The following is a 17,332-nucleotide window of genomic DNA, read 5'->3' on the forward strand; positions in this document are numbered from 1 at the left end:
AAGGGGCCTAGCTTTTGAGTAGAAATTGTTCAGAACCCCTCTGTTAGAATAATGGATTTGGGCTCATACAGAATAAACATCACTAGTCAGTTTACCTCAATCTAACTACAGTGGGTTGGCTCTTTCAGACACGACCAGACCAAAGCGAGAATACGAGGTAGACGGCAGAGACTATCACTTTGTCGCCTTGAGAGAACAGATGGAGAAAGACATCCAGGATCACAAGTTCATCGAGGCGGGCCAGTACAATAACCACTTGTATGGGACCAGTGTCCAGTCTGTGCGTGAGGTGGCAGAGAAGGTGAGAACCTACGTACCAGACCACTCCTGGGGCTCCAGAATCCATAAGAGCCTGACGCTACACTGTTTACACTCTACCTGGGCCGTCATCGGAAGCTAACCCTAACTGCACTTACGCCTAGTCAATGCTTTGACAGTCCTATGGTTATGATGCGCTATTTGCTTCATTTGTATGTCGCTTTGGACAAAAACGTCTGCTAAATTATAATGAATGTAGCCGCCGTGCCCAATTGTGTCGCAAATAAGGTTGGTACAGAAGATTCTGCCTGCCAAGTACAGCACACAGCTTGAGTATGTCTGTAGACCGCTGACAGTGATATTTATGTGAGCTGGCGATGTATCTCAGAGCATTTGCAGTTTTAATCAAGTTGTTTTTGTTTCCCCATCACTGCAGGGCAAGCACTGCATTCTGGATGTCTCGGGAAACGCCATCAAGAGGCTCCAAAACGCCCAGCTGTATCCCATCGCCGTGTTCATCAAACCAAAATCGGTGGAGAACATCATGTGAGTGACAGAGCTAGTGGGAAATGCAGATTCCTGAGCATCGTGTGGGGTGCGGCTGGTCTGCAGACTGCTCCTTTGAACAAGACCCCCGCCTTTGGTGTCTCCACAGGGAGATGAACAAAAGGCTGACGGAGGAGCAGGGCAAGAAGACGTTTGACAGGGCCGTGAAGCTGGAGCAGGAGTTCATGGAATATTTTACCGGTAAGTGGGCTGCCTGTGAGTCTGCTCCAAATTCGACATTCATCTGAAAGAACCTAAGCGCTTTTCCACTACCACCAAGAACCAAGGCGGTACCCGACCCAACTAGCGCTTTTCCATTACAAAGTATATGAGCCGTAACTGCACTGACATGGCACTGCGTCACCGCCATCTGATTGGTCGAAAAGCACGGAAATACCAGTGTTCTGTGCATGGACTATCTGAAGGGAAAAGTGTATATTCTATAAATTACTAATTATTAGTAGTATCACACATCGCAGTGCATTTCCAAAAACTCTGAACTGGAATATATCCAACCTCCTACTTAAATTTTTTTTAAAACAAGTACTATAGAACAAGCTGCCCGGAATGGATTCGCAATGCAAATGTACACAAGTGAATGCTAATTCCGCTAGCGTTTGACACTTGCATGACACAATTGTCACAGACGTGCTAGCAAAAATTAGCACACAGCAAAAAAGTATATAAGTGTGTGTGTGTGTGTGTGTGTGTGTGTGTGTGTGTGTGTGTGTGTGTATACACAGCACCTTTAGTCACCGTGGTAGCTTCATCATGTCCTTTTTGCGCCTAATTTTCTGGCCCCCTTCCTCCTGTTCATCGTCCCATGAAATAAACACATCTCTCTCCCCCCCCCCCCCCCCTTTCCGTTGCAGCCATCATCCAAGGGGACACCCTGGAAGAGATTTACGAGCAAGTTAAGCAGATCATGGAGGAGCACTCTGGGCCCTACATATGGGTACCAGCCAAAGAGAAATTGTGAAGAGGCTTCAAGTTCTGCTGTCTCTCTTTGTCCATTTTATTTATTTTTTTAATGGCCTGCAGTGTTTTAATGTCCCCCCCCTTTTACTCCTTTATTCCAAGCTTCCAAATCCACAGGCCCCTTTGCCGTGCGTTTGTCAGTGGGGTCACGACCTTTGCTAGGCCCCAGCGCACCCCCCACCTTCCTTAAACTCTAGCTGTCTCCTCAGGACTGAGTTCTCCTATGGGTCACCACAGCTTCCTGCTAAGGGTTAAGGGCAGCGCCTGTCCAGCTACAATATGTGGGTTTTTTTACGGTACATTTCCTTAATGTTTAAGGGAGGCGACTTTTGGAAAAAAAAAAAATTACTTGGATGCATTATATACAACTGTCTCTTAGATTAATTTTATGACAATGGAAAGATGTCTCAGACTTTAAGTCACACAGAGCAGAACTTTTGCACGTTTCAGCTTCAGCAGCATGTTCTGGACATTTACTTTCTCGTCAGTCCGCCCTCCTTCCCATAATTTCTACCGATCTGTATTTTTCGTGGTCCTTTACTGCAATCCATCCATCATAGCCGAGTTTTCTTTTATCGTACCATTGCATACACGAGCATACTGCCCCCCCCCCCCGCTCTCCTCCACATTGAGTCACTGTTTGTGTTGATCTGCACGGATGCTAAAGAAACGTGTGTGTGTGTGTGTGTGTGTGTGGGTGGGTGGGTGGTACATGTTAGAGCATTTCCCAGGTGGTTTTCTGAAGCTACAACCTACTGTCTTATTTAAACCTGCTTTTATCACTTTGACCTTTGATAGCTTTCATTACATTTAGGTGCTCTGGAACATTCTTTAAAAATACTTTAAAACTCATAATCTAGGAATGGCAATTTTTAGAAATGGTGTCCATTGGTTAGTTGGAAACGAAATGCAAAAACCTAAAGAATTTATTGTATGCTGAGATTTTAACAGATATTTAACCCTCCGTAAACTGCCTATTTTGTTATAATAAAAGTCTATATTGAACTTTAAAGACTACAGCTATGGGGAATATTTTCTTTACATTGTTAAACATATATATATGGATCTATACAAAAATGAATATATTTTTCTTTTCTTTACCGCCACCTACTTCTCAGTTTATTTTCCTCCTTATGCTTTAACTTTGAAACTGTAAAATAGTGATCCCAACAGAACATAATGTAATGTGGTGGCAGAGCAAATGTATTTGGTACGAGACCGTCACAAATGGATTAACCTTGGCAGCTAGTTCATATCTCTGCCATTTTATGTGAATTATCTGTGCGCCTCTTCATGTCGCATGCATGGTTTTTAAGTCTAGGACTTGCCGAAAATGTGCGGGGTGGAGGGAGGGGGCAAATCCTGCTTTGTGTCACCCCCTAGCCTTGCAAAGTGTTCCTAGTTAAAAAAGCAGCCCCGCGCAGGACTGTGCAGGTTACTGTCATATGGAGACCGTGCGCAACTTGAACGACAAGTTTGGAGACACGCTTTGTAATGGAAGTCTTTAGTCCTTCCAGCAGGGGGCGCTCTGTCCTGCTCCCCTGAACATTATGTTTTTGGAGATGATCGTTTTCTATCAGACTGCTTCGTTACCACCTCATCATCGCTTTATAACTTGGGACTCGGATATGTAAATAAACTACCAATACGATTCATTCCATTTGTCAAAAGAGGAGAACAGCTAATAATAATAAAAATGAACTTTCTCATGCAGCTGTGTACTACGTTCATATTCCTTCGGAAGACCCCGCCCTTCAAGCTGGGGGGGGGGGTTAATATCAATTCAACCCGACAAACAACCAACACCGATATTCGGATGAAAATGATTTCACTGCTTACATACGAAGTATACATCACAATGTAGGCTACACGAATTAATTTTCCATGACATAATCATAAATGAAGGTTGAATTGTGGGTTTGATGTTGATATGTTTACTTTTTTATCTGTGTTTAATAAATATGAAGTCAACATGAATATTGTGAATATTGCTTACCTACTATATTAAACCGAATTTAATATCATGAGCGATGCAGTGCCGAACCTCAGCGGATAGTTGGGCATCATCAGTGTGTTTTCGTTTTATATTCGGTCAAGTACCTCTGGATCGTTCATGACTTCGGTTTGATAGTATTACTATCACAGCACGAATCTCTGTCTTCTGACAAGCATACTAACAGCTTCCCAACTCATCGGCGGTATCTGCGCGTGCGATTGCCAGGACCCACTGGCGGCGGCGTTTGTGCTGCGAACCTTCATTCGTGTCACAGCGCCGGGGTTCTATCACCAAAGCTACCTATCGTGAGGCGCTTCATGCGCATGTGCAGTTCCACCGTCTTGGGGTTAGGGTTGAGGTTTTAGGGTTTTTTTTTTTAATCCATATTCCGTTTTTTTTATTGATCATTTAAATTTCATGCCATTATTTCTAAGATACACCATTCTAATAAATTATGGTGTATAACGTGAATTATGGAGTTACGTGCACGTGAGATCCCTCGGCACCAATTCCATTGTGCTGTTTGCGGGGAGAAACTCAAAAGTAGTAATGGTCCACAGTAAACTGACTAGACATCTAATACATTCAGCACTTAGCAGCAAGAACACTGAATATTTCAGTCGTTTGAAAAGTCAAACTGATAAACAAGCAAAATTCATGATAAAACTACCCTCTCTGACAAAGCTTGAGAAGCTTGCTATTGAGTTGCATACATAGTGGCCAAATCAGATCTCTAATCTTGCCAGATTTCAAAGCTATTGTGAGTACAATGCTGGGGCCAGAAGCTTCTAGACCAATCTCAAAGTTCCCTTGTCAAACAATACAATTGGCAGACATTGAAGGTATGTCGGCAGACAGAGTTGTGGCTGGGAAAATTAGGCAGGAAAATTTGCACTTCAGCTGGATGGAGTGACGGACGTGAGTGGGCATTCACTGGTACTTGCAAATGTGAGATGTGCTGATTGGGAGAACATTAAGGAGAATTATTTTTGTAGGCCATTGTCGGAGAGAGTAACAGGTGAGGAAGTGTTACGGGTGACATCTGAGTATATTGTGAAACGGGGACTAAAGTGGACAGATTGTGCAGGTATGTGCGTGGATGGGGCCGCTGCCATGTTGGGGAGATGGAGGCCGACATCTTCCAGCATCTGAATGAGTTATTTGTGCACATGCAAGGTCAAACTGGAAACATCCCAATGAAAAAAGACGAACACCGAGGACTTTGTTCCACACGTGACCTTTAGTGCGAGCATGTAGCGCAGGGGACAGTGGAAATGTTTCCTCTCGTTCACACAGGACAGGCCACCAGTGGGCTTACAACTAGTTTGTGTGCTGTCATCTCAACATTTAAAAACACTTGAAGAGAAGTTCGGCTTCTATTTCCCCTCAGCCTTAACCGAAGACTTTGACTTGATCCGTGACCCATTTAAAGAAGTTTCAACAGGAAACTTATCTTTGTAAATGCAAGAACAGCTCATTGAAATGAGTATGAAAATGCTCTTAAATGACAGCCCCTTTGATAGATTTTGGTTAAGTGCAGCTAAGGAGTATCCAGTCAGAGATTGGAACAGACTGGAACACATACAGTATTGCTCTGAACTCCTCCTACCTACTCTTGCGAGCTCAAATTTTCAGACTTTCTGCTGATCAAAAGCAGAAGAGAGAAACAGAGCCGAAGATGAGGAGCTACGGTTTGCCTCTCATCAGTATAAGACAGAATCCCTTCATTGTGCAACTAAATAAGCCAGTTTCACATTAAAGTAAGTAGCCTATAGGCCAAGGCCCAATAAACAGCAAAACCTGCTATTTTGGACTTGTGTATGGTTAATGACATGTTGGTTTGCTGTGAGATTATTTCGTAGTAGCCTAGCGTGCTGCAACAGAAAAAAAGTTTGCGAAACACTGTCAAATCTAAGACAGCCGTACAGAAAAATAAGGCGAAGCACTGCTAGGACAGTTCATATCAGGCTCCTAGAAGCAGGACTAAAGTCCCACAAAGCAAGGAAGAAGCACTTCATTAAAGAGAAACAGGGAAGAACCAGGCTGCAGTAAAATATATATTTTTCACAGACGTGCATATATAAATTGAGAAATTTGTGCTGTGGTCTCAGTTTTTTCCGCGGCTGTATTTCAACGGCACAGACCTCTGTATTTCGTATTTAGAATCACTAGTAAGAGTAACACGAAATTCAGGATATCACGCTCACATTCCGGAAATTGTATTAATATTATACACCAAATCTTGCCCGTAAGGCAGACAGTGTCGCTGCATTTCCAAAACAGGCACATATTTAGGATTTCAAAATCAACTTTCCACTGTTACCATCTGAAATTTCTTTATAGACATTGCGGTTTTATTTTATTGAATCTTCTTTCCAAACCAGTACGTAACAATGTTGTAATAGCATCGACTCTATTGTTCCTGAAATTATACACACACAAGGGAACGAGATTTATGTAAGTGTATTACATTAAAAGTAATAATTCATCCTCATAACCAAACAAAAGCATACGTCTTTAAACCCTTTCTCCGTTCCTCCTCCACTTTTTCGATATGCAACATTTACTTTTCACCACGAGGTGGCACTGTGCTTACAGAGATAGCATGCCCTGTATATATGTATATATATAAAATCCACATTTAGGCTAAGACTCCATTCAGTGCGTGTATTTGTACTGTTCAAATTCGATATTCGTAAGGGGCAGTGTAAATGGGCTAATTATTCAAATAATGAAAACTGTACGGATGGAAGTACGGATTAGAAAGGAAACGGATTTAAACTGGCCCAAGATTTGCCCTACAATTCAAAAGATTGGGGGCTTATTTAAATTCCGCTAGCATAATGAAATGTCCGTATAGCAGCAGCAGGTTTTTAGCCTAACATCTCCCATGTCGTCGCCGTAATCATTGTATAGAGTCCATGATAACTGTTCACGAACAGTTAGATACTCGTCTATCGGTTTTGTACAACTAGAAAGAGGTTATATGCCAATTTTGTAGATCAGACTAATGTGTCATTTCACTAACATTGGCCCATACACATTAACATCTTTTATGCATTTTCTCGGGACCGTCACTGACTCACTTCCGCTCGCAACCGGCACGGAAAGATCCAGCCCATACTAGCAAATTTATTTTTATGTATTTTATTGCTGTTCACGAAACCAGATGGGTACACATTCATGAAAGTACACACCTTGACAACTAGTATCTTTTATTAATATTGAATTTTAGAGTCCGTTTGGATTCATTTCTCCTTGTTTTTTATCTGTCTGGAGGCGTCCCTCATTTCTTCTTTAACCTCGTTTACGAAAGTCCTTCGCAGTCTTTCGACCCTTCGTCCCATCTCGCCCAGGTCTTTCGGTATATTGCCACTTGTCTCCTGGCGGATTTGGCGCAGCGTGTCCGATCGCAGGAGTTTTGCAGTCGCATCCTTACCAGCTATACGTGCTTTTGTGACGGCAAAGACTGTAATCTGCGCCGCTCGTCTGATCGGACGTGACTCCGACAGTTTCTCGATCACTTGAGCGTTATTCAGCAAAGTAAACAGAAGGCGCTTTAATACCATGTTTCATCGATCTGTTGAAAACACAAAAGTATCAGTAGCCGGAACAAGAAGTAATATCTAAAATGTTCAACATATCATAACTCTAGTTAATTACCTTTAATCCAACGTCCTCAGTCGAAGATTGTGTTGCTGCCACAGGATATAACCACCGTCAGTGATTTTAAAGGTATACCAAATATTTACCCATATGATGCTTTCAGGACACCCGAGTCACATTGTATTTTGCGATACACTCATATAAATTACACATTCGTTAGTTTTATCAGTGTAAGCACAATTATATATTAACCACCAATTTAACGTGACCCCAAAATATCATTCGCTGCGTCGTTTGTTTCCCACCCGTCTCATTTACTGACCGGACTGCAACCCCCGGAAATAGTTATAACTATATCCGGTAATCAGTAATAAATGTTTATACAGCGCATGCTTGGTAAACCTCGAGGGAAGTATTTGGGTTTTATTTTGGATACGTTTATTTGGAACATTAGTGCTTGGTGAACGATATGTCTTCTGCGCTGTTAAACGCTTTACACAGCGATTCCTACATCGATGTAAGTCAGTATAGAGATCAACATTTTAAGGTGAGTATGTTTTCTTAATGTCTTCGGAATATTGAACAGGGTAACGTGCATATATCAGTGTATATTCTTAGGTGCTTCATAAAGTAGATTAAGCGACAACGGCAATTATATCTGCTTCTTTTACTTGCCAGGGGAATCGCTACGAGCAGGAGAAATTGTTGAAGCAAAGCAGCACGTTGTACGTGGGAAATTTGTCCTTTTACACAACCGAAGAACAGGTGTACGAGTTGTTCTCCAAAAGTGGTGATGTGAAAAGGATCATTATTGGTCTGGATAAAGTGAAGAAAACGGCGTGTGGATTCTGTTTCGTTGAGTATCCTGAATGTGATTGGTCGTGCGCTTCCAAAGCGAAGGATCGTACTACTGTCTTTAAATGTGTGTTTCGCCGTTGGTTGTGAATCGTATGCAGTTTGGTTGAAAAAGACTCGATTCCCAGAACATTGTCCTTAGAACCTTAAGGTTTTACACTGATTTACTATCGTATTAACGCGGTTCTTGAATGATCGCCGTTTCAATGTGCCTGACGTGCCTTAACCCCGCGGAAAGATACTACACCAGGCTGGACGCGGAGAATGCCATGAGGTTCCTTAATGGCACCAGACTGGATGACAGGATCATCCGGACAGACTGGGACGCAGGTTTCAAAGAAGGGAGGCAGTATGGGCGGGGCAAGTCAGGAGGGCAGGTAAGTTCACCTCGTGTGCAGGATATGTCAACAAACTAGTGATCACAAACTAACAGCAATAGCTGTTAGACTCTGAAGATGAATCGCATTAAGTAAATTAACCCAATCAGTCAAAAGTGTCAAAAAGTCAATCAAGTGTGCCGAAAACGAACAACTGCCTTTCTCCTTCAGGTCAGAGACGAATACAGGCAAGATTATGACCCTGCTCGGGGTGGATATGGGAAACTTACTCAGCAGCAAAGAGTACCAGAAGGACGACACAAATTTTAATCTGATTTACTTTCAGTTAGACTTATTTCCGTATTGTTTTGGCATCCCTTGCATTTCTATCTGTATATCTGGTACCCCACTGTGGTCCAGTTGCCCGTTTTTTTTATCATTATTGCGATGTTGGACAGTAGGCCCATTGATTTTGAAGGCAGCTTTTCTCCAAACATTATTTACAAATTTAGTATTTCCATTGATTGTTTTGTCCCTGCAACATTGTGCACCCCCACACCAAATAAACATTTTTAATATTTTCCCAAGATGTTCTCTTATTTTAAACATTCATGTGGATCTGGGGTGTCCCTGATTGTGATTCATGGGTCAAAGTTCAGGAGTCTGACCCAGCATTAAACCTGCCGCTGGGGTCTGCTTAAATGATGCCGATGCTTTGTCGATCCCCGTGGGGATGTTCTTTTTGCCGACCCCGTCTTGCTCTCCATGACATACATGTAGGTGAGAGCAAGCTGGCAGTGAAGGGCAGCCACCTGCAGTGGTGTCTATGGATCAGGGGGTTAAGGGCCTCGCTCAAGGCCCCGCAGACGTGAGTATTCTGCCGATTTTTAGTCTGAACAGGGAGTCAGGATTCCCTTGTTTTGTAGTCACGTCATTTGTATTAAATGTATGGAGACTGAGCCAAATATCCCACTTATGGCTAGATAAGGGTCATCGTGGCCCCATCGTCCATTTGGCGTTCAGTGAAATGCAGTAGGAGAAAACTGTCGTCATACTGGTGCGTGATGAGAACGACGGTAAATACGCTGTTGGGAGGCGAATCATTTTTATCTTGGGTAATGCCACAAGTCATTTAAAAACTGATTTTAAAATATATAGATGTAGAATCTGTAGTATTTTTGTGACCAAGTGAATTATTTAGAATTTGGTGATTAGTGGTCATTGTTGACACACCACAGTGCACAGCAGCGAAATGTGTCCTCTGCATTTAACCCATATCTGACATAGTAGGGGGCAGCTAATTCAGTGCCCTGGGGAGCAGTGCTTGGGGGCGGTACCTTGCTTAAGGTACCTCAGTGGTACTTTGCTGGTTGGGGAACCAGCAACATTTCAATTACAGCGCATCCCTTAACCATAAGACACCACTGCCCACAGTGGGACTGGCCCACCTGATTTTCAGCCCCCCCCCCCCCCCCCCACTATTGTTCAGCACTATTGCTTACTGCTAGTCAAGAATCGCCAAGGGAGTCTGACTTGGGGGACACTTTATTGTAATACAGCTAACATTTGAAATGTTTGTACAAACTGATCACACACTGTAAACTGCTTCATTAGCTAACAGATGGAATGAAATGGTCAGTTACCTTAAATGGATGTTTGCCTTTTTTTATACAGGGTGGGTGGGGTTACTTGGTCGCTGCCTGCTTAACTGGGAAATAGGTTACTGAAGCCTAACAGACAGTACATTACACCTCCACCAACTCTGGGCTTCAATGCAACACGTTGCATTGATTAAAGATTTCTGGCATCTTTTACCAGCTCTCATTTCTAAGGATCGGTCCTTCCCAGGTGTCGCCTCACAGCCCAGGCATGCTGGGATCTTGGTGTTTGGTATAAGCTTGTGGAGAGACTCACTTTAGACACCAGGAAGTCTGTTAAGCCACAGGGGCACTTAGGCAGACTGGAAGGGAAAACTGCAAAAGTCACATCTGAGTGTGAAACGATGCACTTTGTGTGCTGCTTCACAAGGCAGGCAAGCATCTGACCTGAAACGGTTTAAGACGAGCTCAAGTAAAATATAAATTTAAATACAGATGTACTTAAAAATAGCTAGGAAAAGCTTATACGTCAGCACAGTGGTCCATTTCTGAACTATCTTCTGGGGCGGTATATATTACCCGTTCACAGGATCTTTTTCAGTGTAAATTAATAAAAATCTATGCCTTCCATCTCTAACACAGTTCATTTTGCACACATTTAAAAAGTAGAACTTTCAAGTTTTTAATAAAGTAAGTAATGACCATACTGTTAGCGATCTCCTGCTTACGCACTGGTAACTCCTGCCTAACGTCACATGGAGACGCATCACTGGGTGAGAATCGGCTGTGGTTGTTTGAATCGTGGCAGTGTAGGGTGGCGACAGCGCCGATGCTACTTCACGGTTTCTCTTGGGAAACCAGCACGGAGGCTCCTAATGACACCAATCTGATACAGTGATCACTGTAACGAGCAGCCAGCAGCAGGTTCTAACTTTCCTGTCAGCAGATTTGGGGGGGGGAGGAGAGGAGGGTGTAACTTGCAGGGGCGGCACGGTGATGCAGCGGTTAGCAATTTCGCCTCGCACCTCTAGAACCAGGGTTCGAATCCCTGCCAAGGTTCTCTGTGTGGAGTTTGCATGTTCTCCCCGTGTCATTGTGGGGTTTCCTCTGGGTATGCCGGTCCCCCCCCCCCCCCCCAAAAAAAAAAAAAACATGCTGAGGTTAACTGGAGTTACCTAATTAATTAATTAATGTCTGTGATGGGTTGGCACCCCATCCTGGGTTGTTCTCTGCTTTCTTCCCACAGGCTCTGGACCCCCCACAACCCTTCAACAGAAGATGGATGGCTGTAGGCATCACTAAATTCAGTCCATAAGTTTGCATTCACAGAGCTCCTTGTAGATCCGCTTGCGGATTCTGGGCATGTCTGCCTGTGAGAACTGCAGTGGCCTTTCCAGGGCCAGACGCTTGCAGTACTGGGGGGAAACAGAGTACAGTGACATAACATGAAAGCAGTAAGTTAACACACAGTGTTAATTAACAATTAAAAACACCAATTAACACACAGTGTCCTCTGCATTTAAACCGTTTGTGACTTGGCAGTGGACACCATGTAGCAGTGGGGGTGGTACCTTGCCAGTCAGGGATTCGAACCAGCAACCATTCGATCCCTAACCATTAGGCCACCACTGCTCCAGAGCAAGTGGGTATGGGATGAGGAAATGTGAACAAATGAACAGTGCAGAGAGAATCCTGACCTCTAAAACGAAAACGCCACAGTCATTGTCATTCTTCTGTTGTGGAATCCGCTGTGAGAAAGATTAATGAGAGAGAGAAGCCTGGATGATTTAAGCACTTTTAACATGGTACATGAAGACATTAACCTACACTTACACAGGGCCTTCTAGCTGCAGCTAACGTGTACAAGTCTAGCTCCACATAAAGCTGTTCTTGGAGAAGCTTGTATGTCCTTAAATGCAAAAAGTGTAGAACCTGCTGAGGTCGCTCCTGCCCCCTTGTGTTGGGAGGGAATACTGCACCTGGAATACTGCACCTGGAATACTGCACCTGGAATACTGCACCTGGAATACTGCACCTGGAATACTGCATCTTGAGTTTCTCACCTTGTTCACCACCGTCTTCCAGCCCCTCTGAAAGGCCGTACACTGCTTCTCTCTCGCTTCAGTCATTATGTATCTCAGGATGTTCTACAAAAGAGTCAGAGAAACGGCATGTTTGGCCAGATCAGCAGATGGGGAAAAACAGACCATAAACCCTGACCGCCAGGACATTAGAGCATCTGCACGTTACCTCAATCACGTGTTTGAAGGTGATGCCTTGGGAGTCATAGAAACGGATGTTCTGTTCAGCCACTTCTACGGCGATCAGACTCCAGTGGATCTCCAGGTGGATGGGGACCAGGAGGAGGCACTTTGAAAAGAGATCCACCTGCAGGTGTGCAGCCAATCAGACGCTTCATTCATGCAGAGTGATCAGCTACTTACCGCTCTCATACCAGCTGTGCGATTTGGAAAGCACAAGGCTTTATAATGATGCTACAGCGGCTGTGAAACCCAGTGGGAGGGACTGCTGTGTCAGACTCCCCATTGGGTAAATTGGACAGTGATTGACAGCAATTCTTCCCAGTGAGAGTTACAGAGTCTCACTTCCTTTACCTTTTTAGTCCAGCGTTTCACTCCTTCGTATCCTTTGGTTATGAGCTGTTTGTGAAAGAAGCTGTTGAAAAAATGAACCTGTGAACAAGAATGCGAGCTCTGCTTATTTACCACGGTAAGGCCAGTCATCCCTGTCGAGCAAAACACTGCCATTCTGTTCATGGCCATCGCTGACCATTCTTCCTACAAAACATTTGTGACCAATTTTACTCAGCAAAAAAAAAACAAACAAACCATACATTCGATGTCTAAATCATCAGTCATAAAATAACTACTGCTTACGTTGTCATGGAAACAGCACATAAATATGGTCTAGTGAGAAAGTGCGTTTGAATTGCTTTGCATGACTATCACCATGCTGGCATAATTAGCTCTGCTTCCCATAAAGATAACGGCCATCCTCTGTGGACACTGGGACATCTGTCTATTGTGCATGTGCACCGAAGCTCAGATCAGTCTTAGGGGGAACACAAGCTACATTTAATGACTCATTATTGGAATAACGAATCATTACCCCGTCATACCACTTGTGCAATTTGTCAAGCATAAGGCTTTACAATACAGTGAATTCATAAAAACATCACAAAAAATACACAGCAGGCCAGTGCATCACCAAACTACTGCGATACCAGCCTACCTTGTGTGGGACAGCCTCCATAATCAATTCTCCATACATATTGATTACCTAATGGGACGAAGCAAAAAACAGGGTTAGTTACCGGGCATGTGAACAAAACCACACCCACCAAAAATTTGGCCAATGGCTGCTTTTATGGGTGACAGGGGAGGCGGGGCTATCACCGGGAGAAGCAGCCAATAGGAACACAGAGCTCGCACCTGGTCGTTGACCCAGTTCTGGTTGTCCAGCGTAGACAGGTCCTCCAGGGTCAGCGTGTGCCTGTTGTGGGCCACTTTGAAGAAGTGCATGGGGGCGGCGGCTAAGCCGGCCTGGTACCGAAACACCTCGCTGTAGATGAAAGGCTTCCTGAGAGGAGAGAATGACAGTGACAGGAACAGGCGGCTCATGGAAGAATCGCAGGGCGAATCTCAGCTGATCCCACCATGAACGACTAGCTGAGATTGTGTTAGCCATAGGCTACATTACAACTCCGCAACCAATCGACTGCAATTATGCATAATTATATGACAAGTAGGTGGATACCAAAAAAAACAGTGATGCTAACAGTCACGTTTGGGCAGCGTTTGACTCAACAGTTATTGTTCTTAGGGATGCACTGATACTGCTCTCTCATACTCATACTCAGACTCATAATGATTCTCAGATACTAAGAACCGATACCACTTACTTGCAATATTACGTTAAAACTCAAAGCTGGGGCATTTTCTTTTTCTTTTTGCTGCCCCATCAGATTTTGGCATCTAGCGAGAGATTTGTCAACCATATTGGTCTGATAATGCCAGGATGAGTATTGATCTGGTTATACCTGTTTAGGTCATTGTTTGTATTTTTGATGGTATTAATATTGACTTAAGTACTTGTATCGGTATTCGGTATCAGCAAGTACACAAATGTAAGTACTCCTACTCGGTCTGAAAAACAAAATCAGAATTTAATGATCAATTGTCATTGTTGACACACCACAGCACAACAACGAAATGTGTCCTCTGCATTTAACCCATATGTGACATCGTGACATAGCAGGGGGCAGCTAATTCAGCACCCGGGGAGCAGTGCGTGGGGGCGATACCTTGCTCAGGGTACCTCAGTGGTGCCATGCTAGTCAGGAATTCGAACCTGCAATCTTTCGATTACAAGTGTGTGTCCCTAACCATTAAGCCACCACTGCCCACATAAGGTAACTGCAATAATTAAATTTTCCTATTATTTTAAGTGTACTGGATCTCAACGAAATATGCCAAGCATGCAGGATGAAAACATTAACCCACAGTCTACTCCACTGATAAGTGTTAGGACAGGACCTAACTTACTTGTCAGTGAGATCAGCATTCAGCTTCTTGTTGAGGTGCTGGAGAACATCGCTTTTACTTAATGGAATGAAACTTCCATATTTCTCATAGAAGGATTCCAGGAATTCTGGGGGAGGAGGGGAGCAAATATCACATATTATTTTGCACAAACACACACCACATAAACATATCAGTGTCTGCTGGTCCATACCATGGATGAGCTCAGTTATTTCTTCCCTGCCAGGCTGAGGGCTCAGCAGCTGGTCGTTCGCTCCCACGTTTCCCATCTCAGGCTCCACATCACCGGAGCTCTTGCAGTACCGGTGGTCTCTCAGTGGGTTTGTACAGCAGCCAGAGCAGGATGGAGGCTCCGCCCCTGTGTGGGCGTCGCCCTCAGGGCCCTCGGTCTCATTGGCGCGAGCACAACCTTTACTGAGGGCCATTAGCTCTGCCCCTTTGTCACACCTTTCCATTCCAGTATCTCCATCTCCTGCTCTGCTTGCTCCAGGGAGGCCCGGAGCGTCTCCCCGGTCCCGGCGGCCTTTGCCAAGGCTGGAGAATCTGGATGCTTCCCCCGCAGACATCCCGACGGGGCCGACCCGGCTAACCTGCACCAATCCCTCCTCTGGCCAGCTGCATCCTGCCGGCCCCTTGCCATTTCGCCACTGCCAGCCATTCACCGCCCCTAAGGATGCGGCAGTTTCCGTCCCTGGGGGGGACTGGCGGCTAATCACTGATCCCCTTCGGCTCCTGCCCCTATGTATAGGAACCCTGTGAGGATGCCTGCAGTACAGCAGGCGTCTCCTGGAGCGAGCCAGCTTGTAGAGATTAAACCTGGACATGGTCCTGTATCGCACTAGCAAGTAAGGCGCCTTCTGCTGCTGGCTGACTGGCAGTTTCGGTCGCTTCTTTAGGGACTGCCTGACAGGGTGACCTGGTGGCCTCTGAACTCCCCCTGCCAATATGGGAGAGCCATCTGCCGGCAGTCTAGCAGCTTTTACCATAGTGAGGCTGGCCTGGGACGGAGTGGGCTGAACAGACCCATCGGAGCAGTCATCAGTGTCCAGTCGAGGGTCAGTAGGTCTGGGCAGATTGGCTCCTGGAGCAAAGCTGATTCGTGACTCATCTTCTCCACTTTCTGCACTTACACTGGCTGCCACAACCCGAGAAAACCTTTGAGAATCAGACCCAGTGTCCTCACTGTCCAACCTGACATCCGATTTCTCCCGTAAGGGTCCGGGCCTTTTCCTCTTCACTGTGGGAGTCCGGCTGCGCTGCCTCCTTCTCTCGGGTGGCATGAATGTCTTCAGGAGCCACCAGCGCTTCTGCAGAGATACTAGGAGGTGGCCCCTCAGCCTGGAGCGGTGAAGCGCGCCCAGAATCCTGGGCCTCACATTCACAGATCGGAGAAGTTTCTGGTTCCGGAGTCTATTCAACATTATGATCCAGAAAAAGTGCTGCAAGAAATGGAGAAAATACTCACGCAAATATTCGGCAAATATAAACTATATTGTGGGGGTTACATTTCCCGGTTCCCTTTTTGAACACACCTAATATAAATAAAGTTGTCGTGTCCAAGTTGACTTTCATTCGTTTTGCCTAATCTTCGTAGATCATGGTAGTATATCAGGATTCTTAAGTGCGGAGAATAAATCTATCTACAATGAGTAGGTATTTTAAATTTATATTTTATGGAAATATAGTCACGAATGTGTGGTGAATGCAAAATTAAGAGATTCTGCAAATGAAAATGTAAGACACACGACCCCCGTACTATATTATAGTAGATGCATGTCTCATTTCTAAAAGCAATTAAAGAAAAGGAGCAAGGTAAAGAGTGCAATACGCCAATTTTGCCTTTTCAATACCTCTCGGTATCACAGCAACCCTGAGAGCTGGAAGATCAACATTTCCAAATAAGCGATTACTTTCTACCCGTTTCTCATTTTCCTAAAGGTGCAGCTAGCTAACCGGAAAACATGAAAAATGCACGGAATTGCCGAATGCTAAACACTGGTACGCCCTACAATAGTGCAGAAAATGAATAAATATACGTTACCATGAGACTGTCATAATTGAAAGGAAAAGTTCCATCACTATACTTAATAGGCTTTCGCCGAGACACGTTCCAGCTGACGACATGTATGCACCCACTTCTCTCATCATAAGCCCCGTCGCTCTCGAATGACGTAGCATGAATAGATGGATAAAGCGGCCAATCGCGACGCGGTTCTCGGGTAAGTGTCTCCGCCTACTGGTGAAAGAGCGCTTTTATGTCACTTACAGAAACTTATAGAAAAAGAACATGACAAAATAGTACCGAAAAACTGACGAAACGAAACACCTTAATAAACACAAAACTTACCTTAGGCGATATAATATATCTTGAGATTATTACTGTTTGTAATGTCATTACGATGTAGCGTTATAATTCATTCTTTTCTTAGTTAATTTTATTTCTTAGTGCTTTTATATTTTAGTTGTCCTTAATAGTTGGAAAGATATTAACATCAGGATTTATGATTGAACAATACTGTGGTAATAATATATGATATGCAGATGAAATTATCGATGGAGTGAATGTAATATAGAATGTATATATATATATATACACACACACACACACACTACGTC

The 17,332-nt window shown here is 44.2% G+C and overlaps 3 protein-coding genes across 24 annotated transcripts in view; 2 read left to right on the plus strand and 1 right to left on the minus strand.

Moving 5' to 3' along the window:
- Positions 1-3,495, plus strand: part of LOC125716317 (discs large homolog 1-like protein) — a 110,242-nt gene extending 106,747 nt beyond the window's left edge. For 20 of the 22 annotated variants that reach the window (XM_048988451.1, XM_048988453.1, XM_048988452.1 and 17 more), the window contains 4 exons: positions 129-301; positions 695-804; positions 914-1,005; positions 1,677-3,495. In XM_048988451.1, coding sequence (XP_048844408.1) covers positions 129-301; positions 695-804; positions 914-1,005; positions 1,677-1,783 — 482 coding nt within the window. In that variant the 3' untranslated portion in view covers positions 1,784-3,495. Of the gene's footprint in view, positions 1-128; positions 302-694; positions 805-913; positions 1,006-1,676 lie in introns of those variants that run through there. The other 2 variants (XM_048988468.1, XM_048988470.1) reach the window with 1 other exon arrangement.
- Positions 3,496-7,736: 4,241 nt separating this feature from the next.
- On the plus strand, positions 7,737-9,143 carry ncbp2 (nuclear cap binding protein subunit 2). Its single transcript, XM_048989589.1, has 4 exons — positions 7,737-7,931; positions 8,063-8,244; positions 8,478-8,616; positions 8,788-9,143. The coding sequence occupies exons 1-4, from the start codon at positions 7,854-7,856 to the stop codon at positions 8,884-8,886; spliced, it is 498 nt and encodes a 165-aa protein (XP_048845546.1). The 5' UTR covers positions 7,737-7,853; the 3' UTR covers positions 8,887-9,143.
- Positions 9,144-10,083: 940 nt separating this feature from the next.
- On the minus strand, positions 10,084-16,869 carry LOC125716825 (uncharacterized). Its single transcript, XM_048989588.1, has 10 exons — positions 16,758-16,869; positions 14,910-16,155; positions 14,720-14,825; positions 13,607-13,754; positions 13,407-13,454; positions 12,770-12,847; positions 12,405-12,542; positions 12,218-12,301; positions 11,852-11,902; positions 10,084-11,569 (listed from the first exon to the last, which is right to left on the minus strand). The coding sequence occupies exons 1-10, from the start codon at positions 16,758-16,760 to the stop codon at positions 11,459-11,461; spliced, it is 2,013 nt and encodes a 670-aa protein (XP_048845545.1). The 5' UTR covers positions 16,761-16,869; the 3' UTR covers positions 10,084-11,458.
- Between the last annotated feature and the right edge of the window lie 463 nt (positions 16,870-17,332).

This window comes from Brienomyrus brachyistius, chromosome 21 (assembly GCF_023856365.1).
Source record: "Brienomyrus brachyistius isolate T26 chromosome 21, BBRACH_0.4, whole genome shotgun sequence".
Classification (NCBI taxonomy): Eukaryota; Metazoa; Chordata; class Actinopteri; order Osteoglossiformes; family Mormyridae; genus Brienomyrus; species Brienomyrus brachyistius.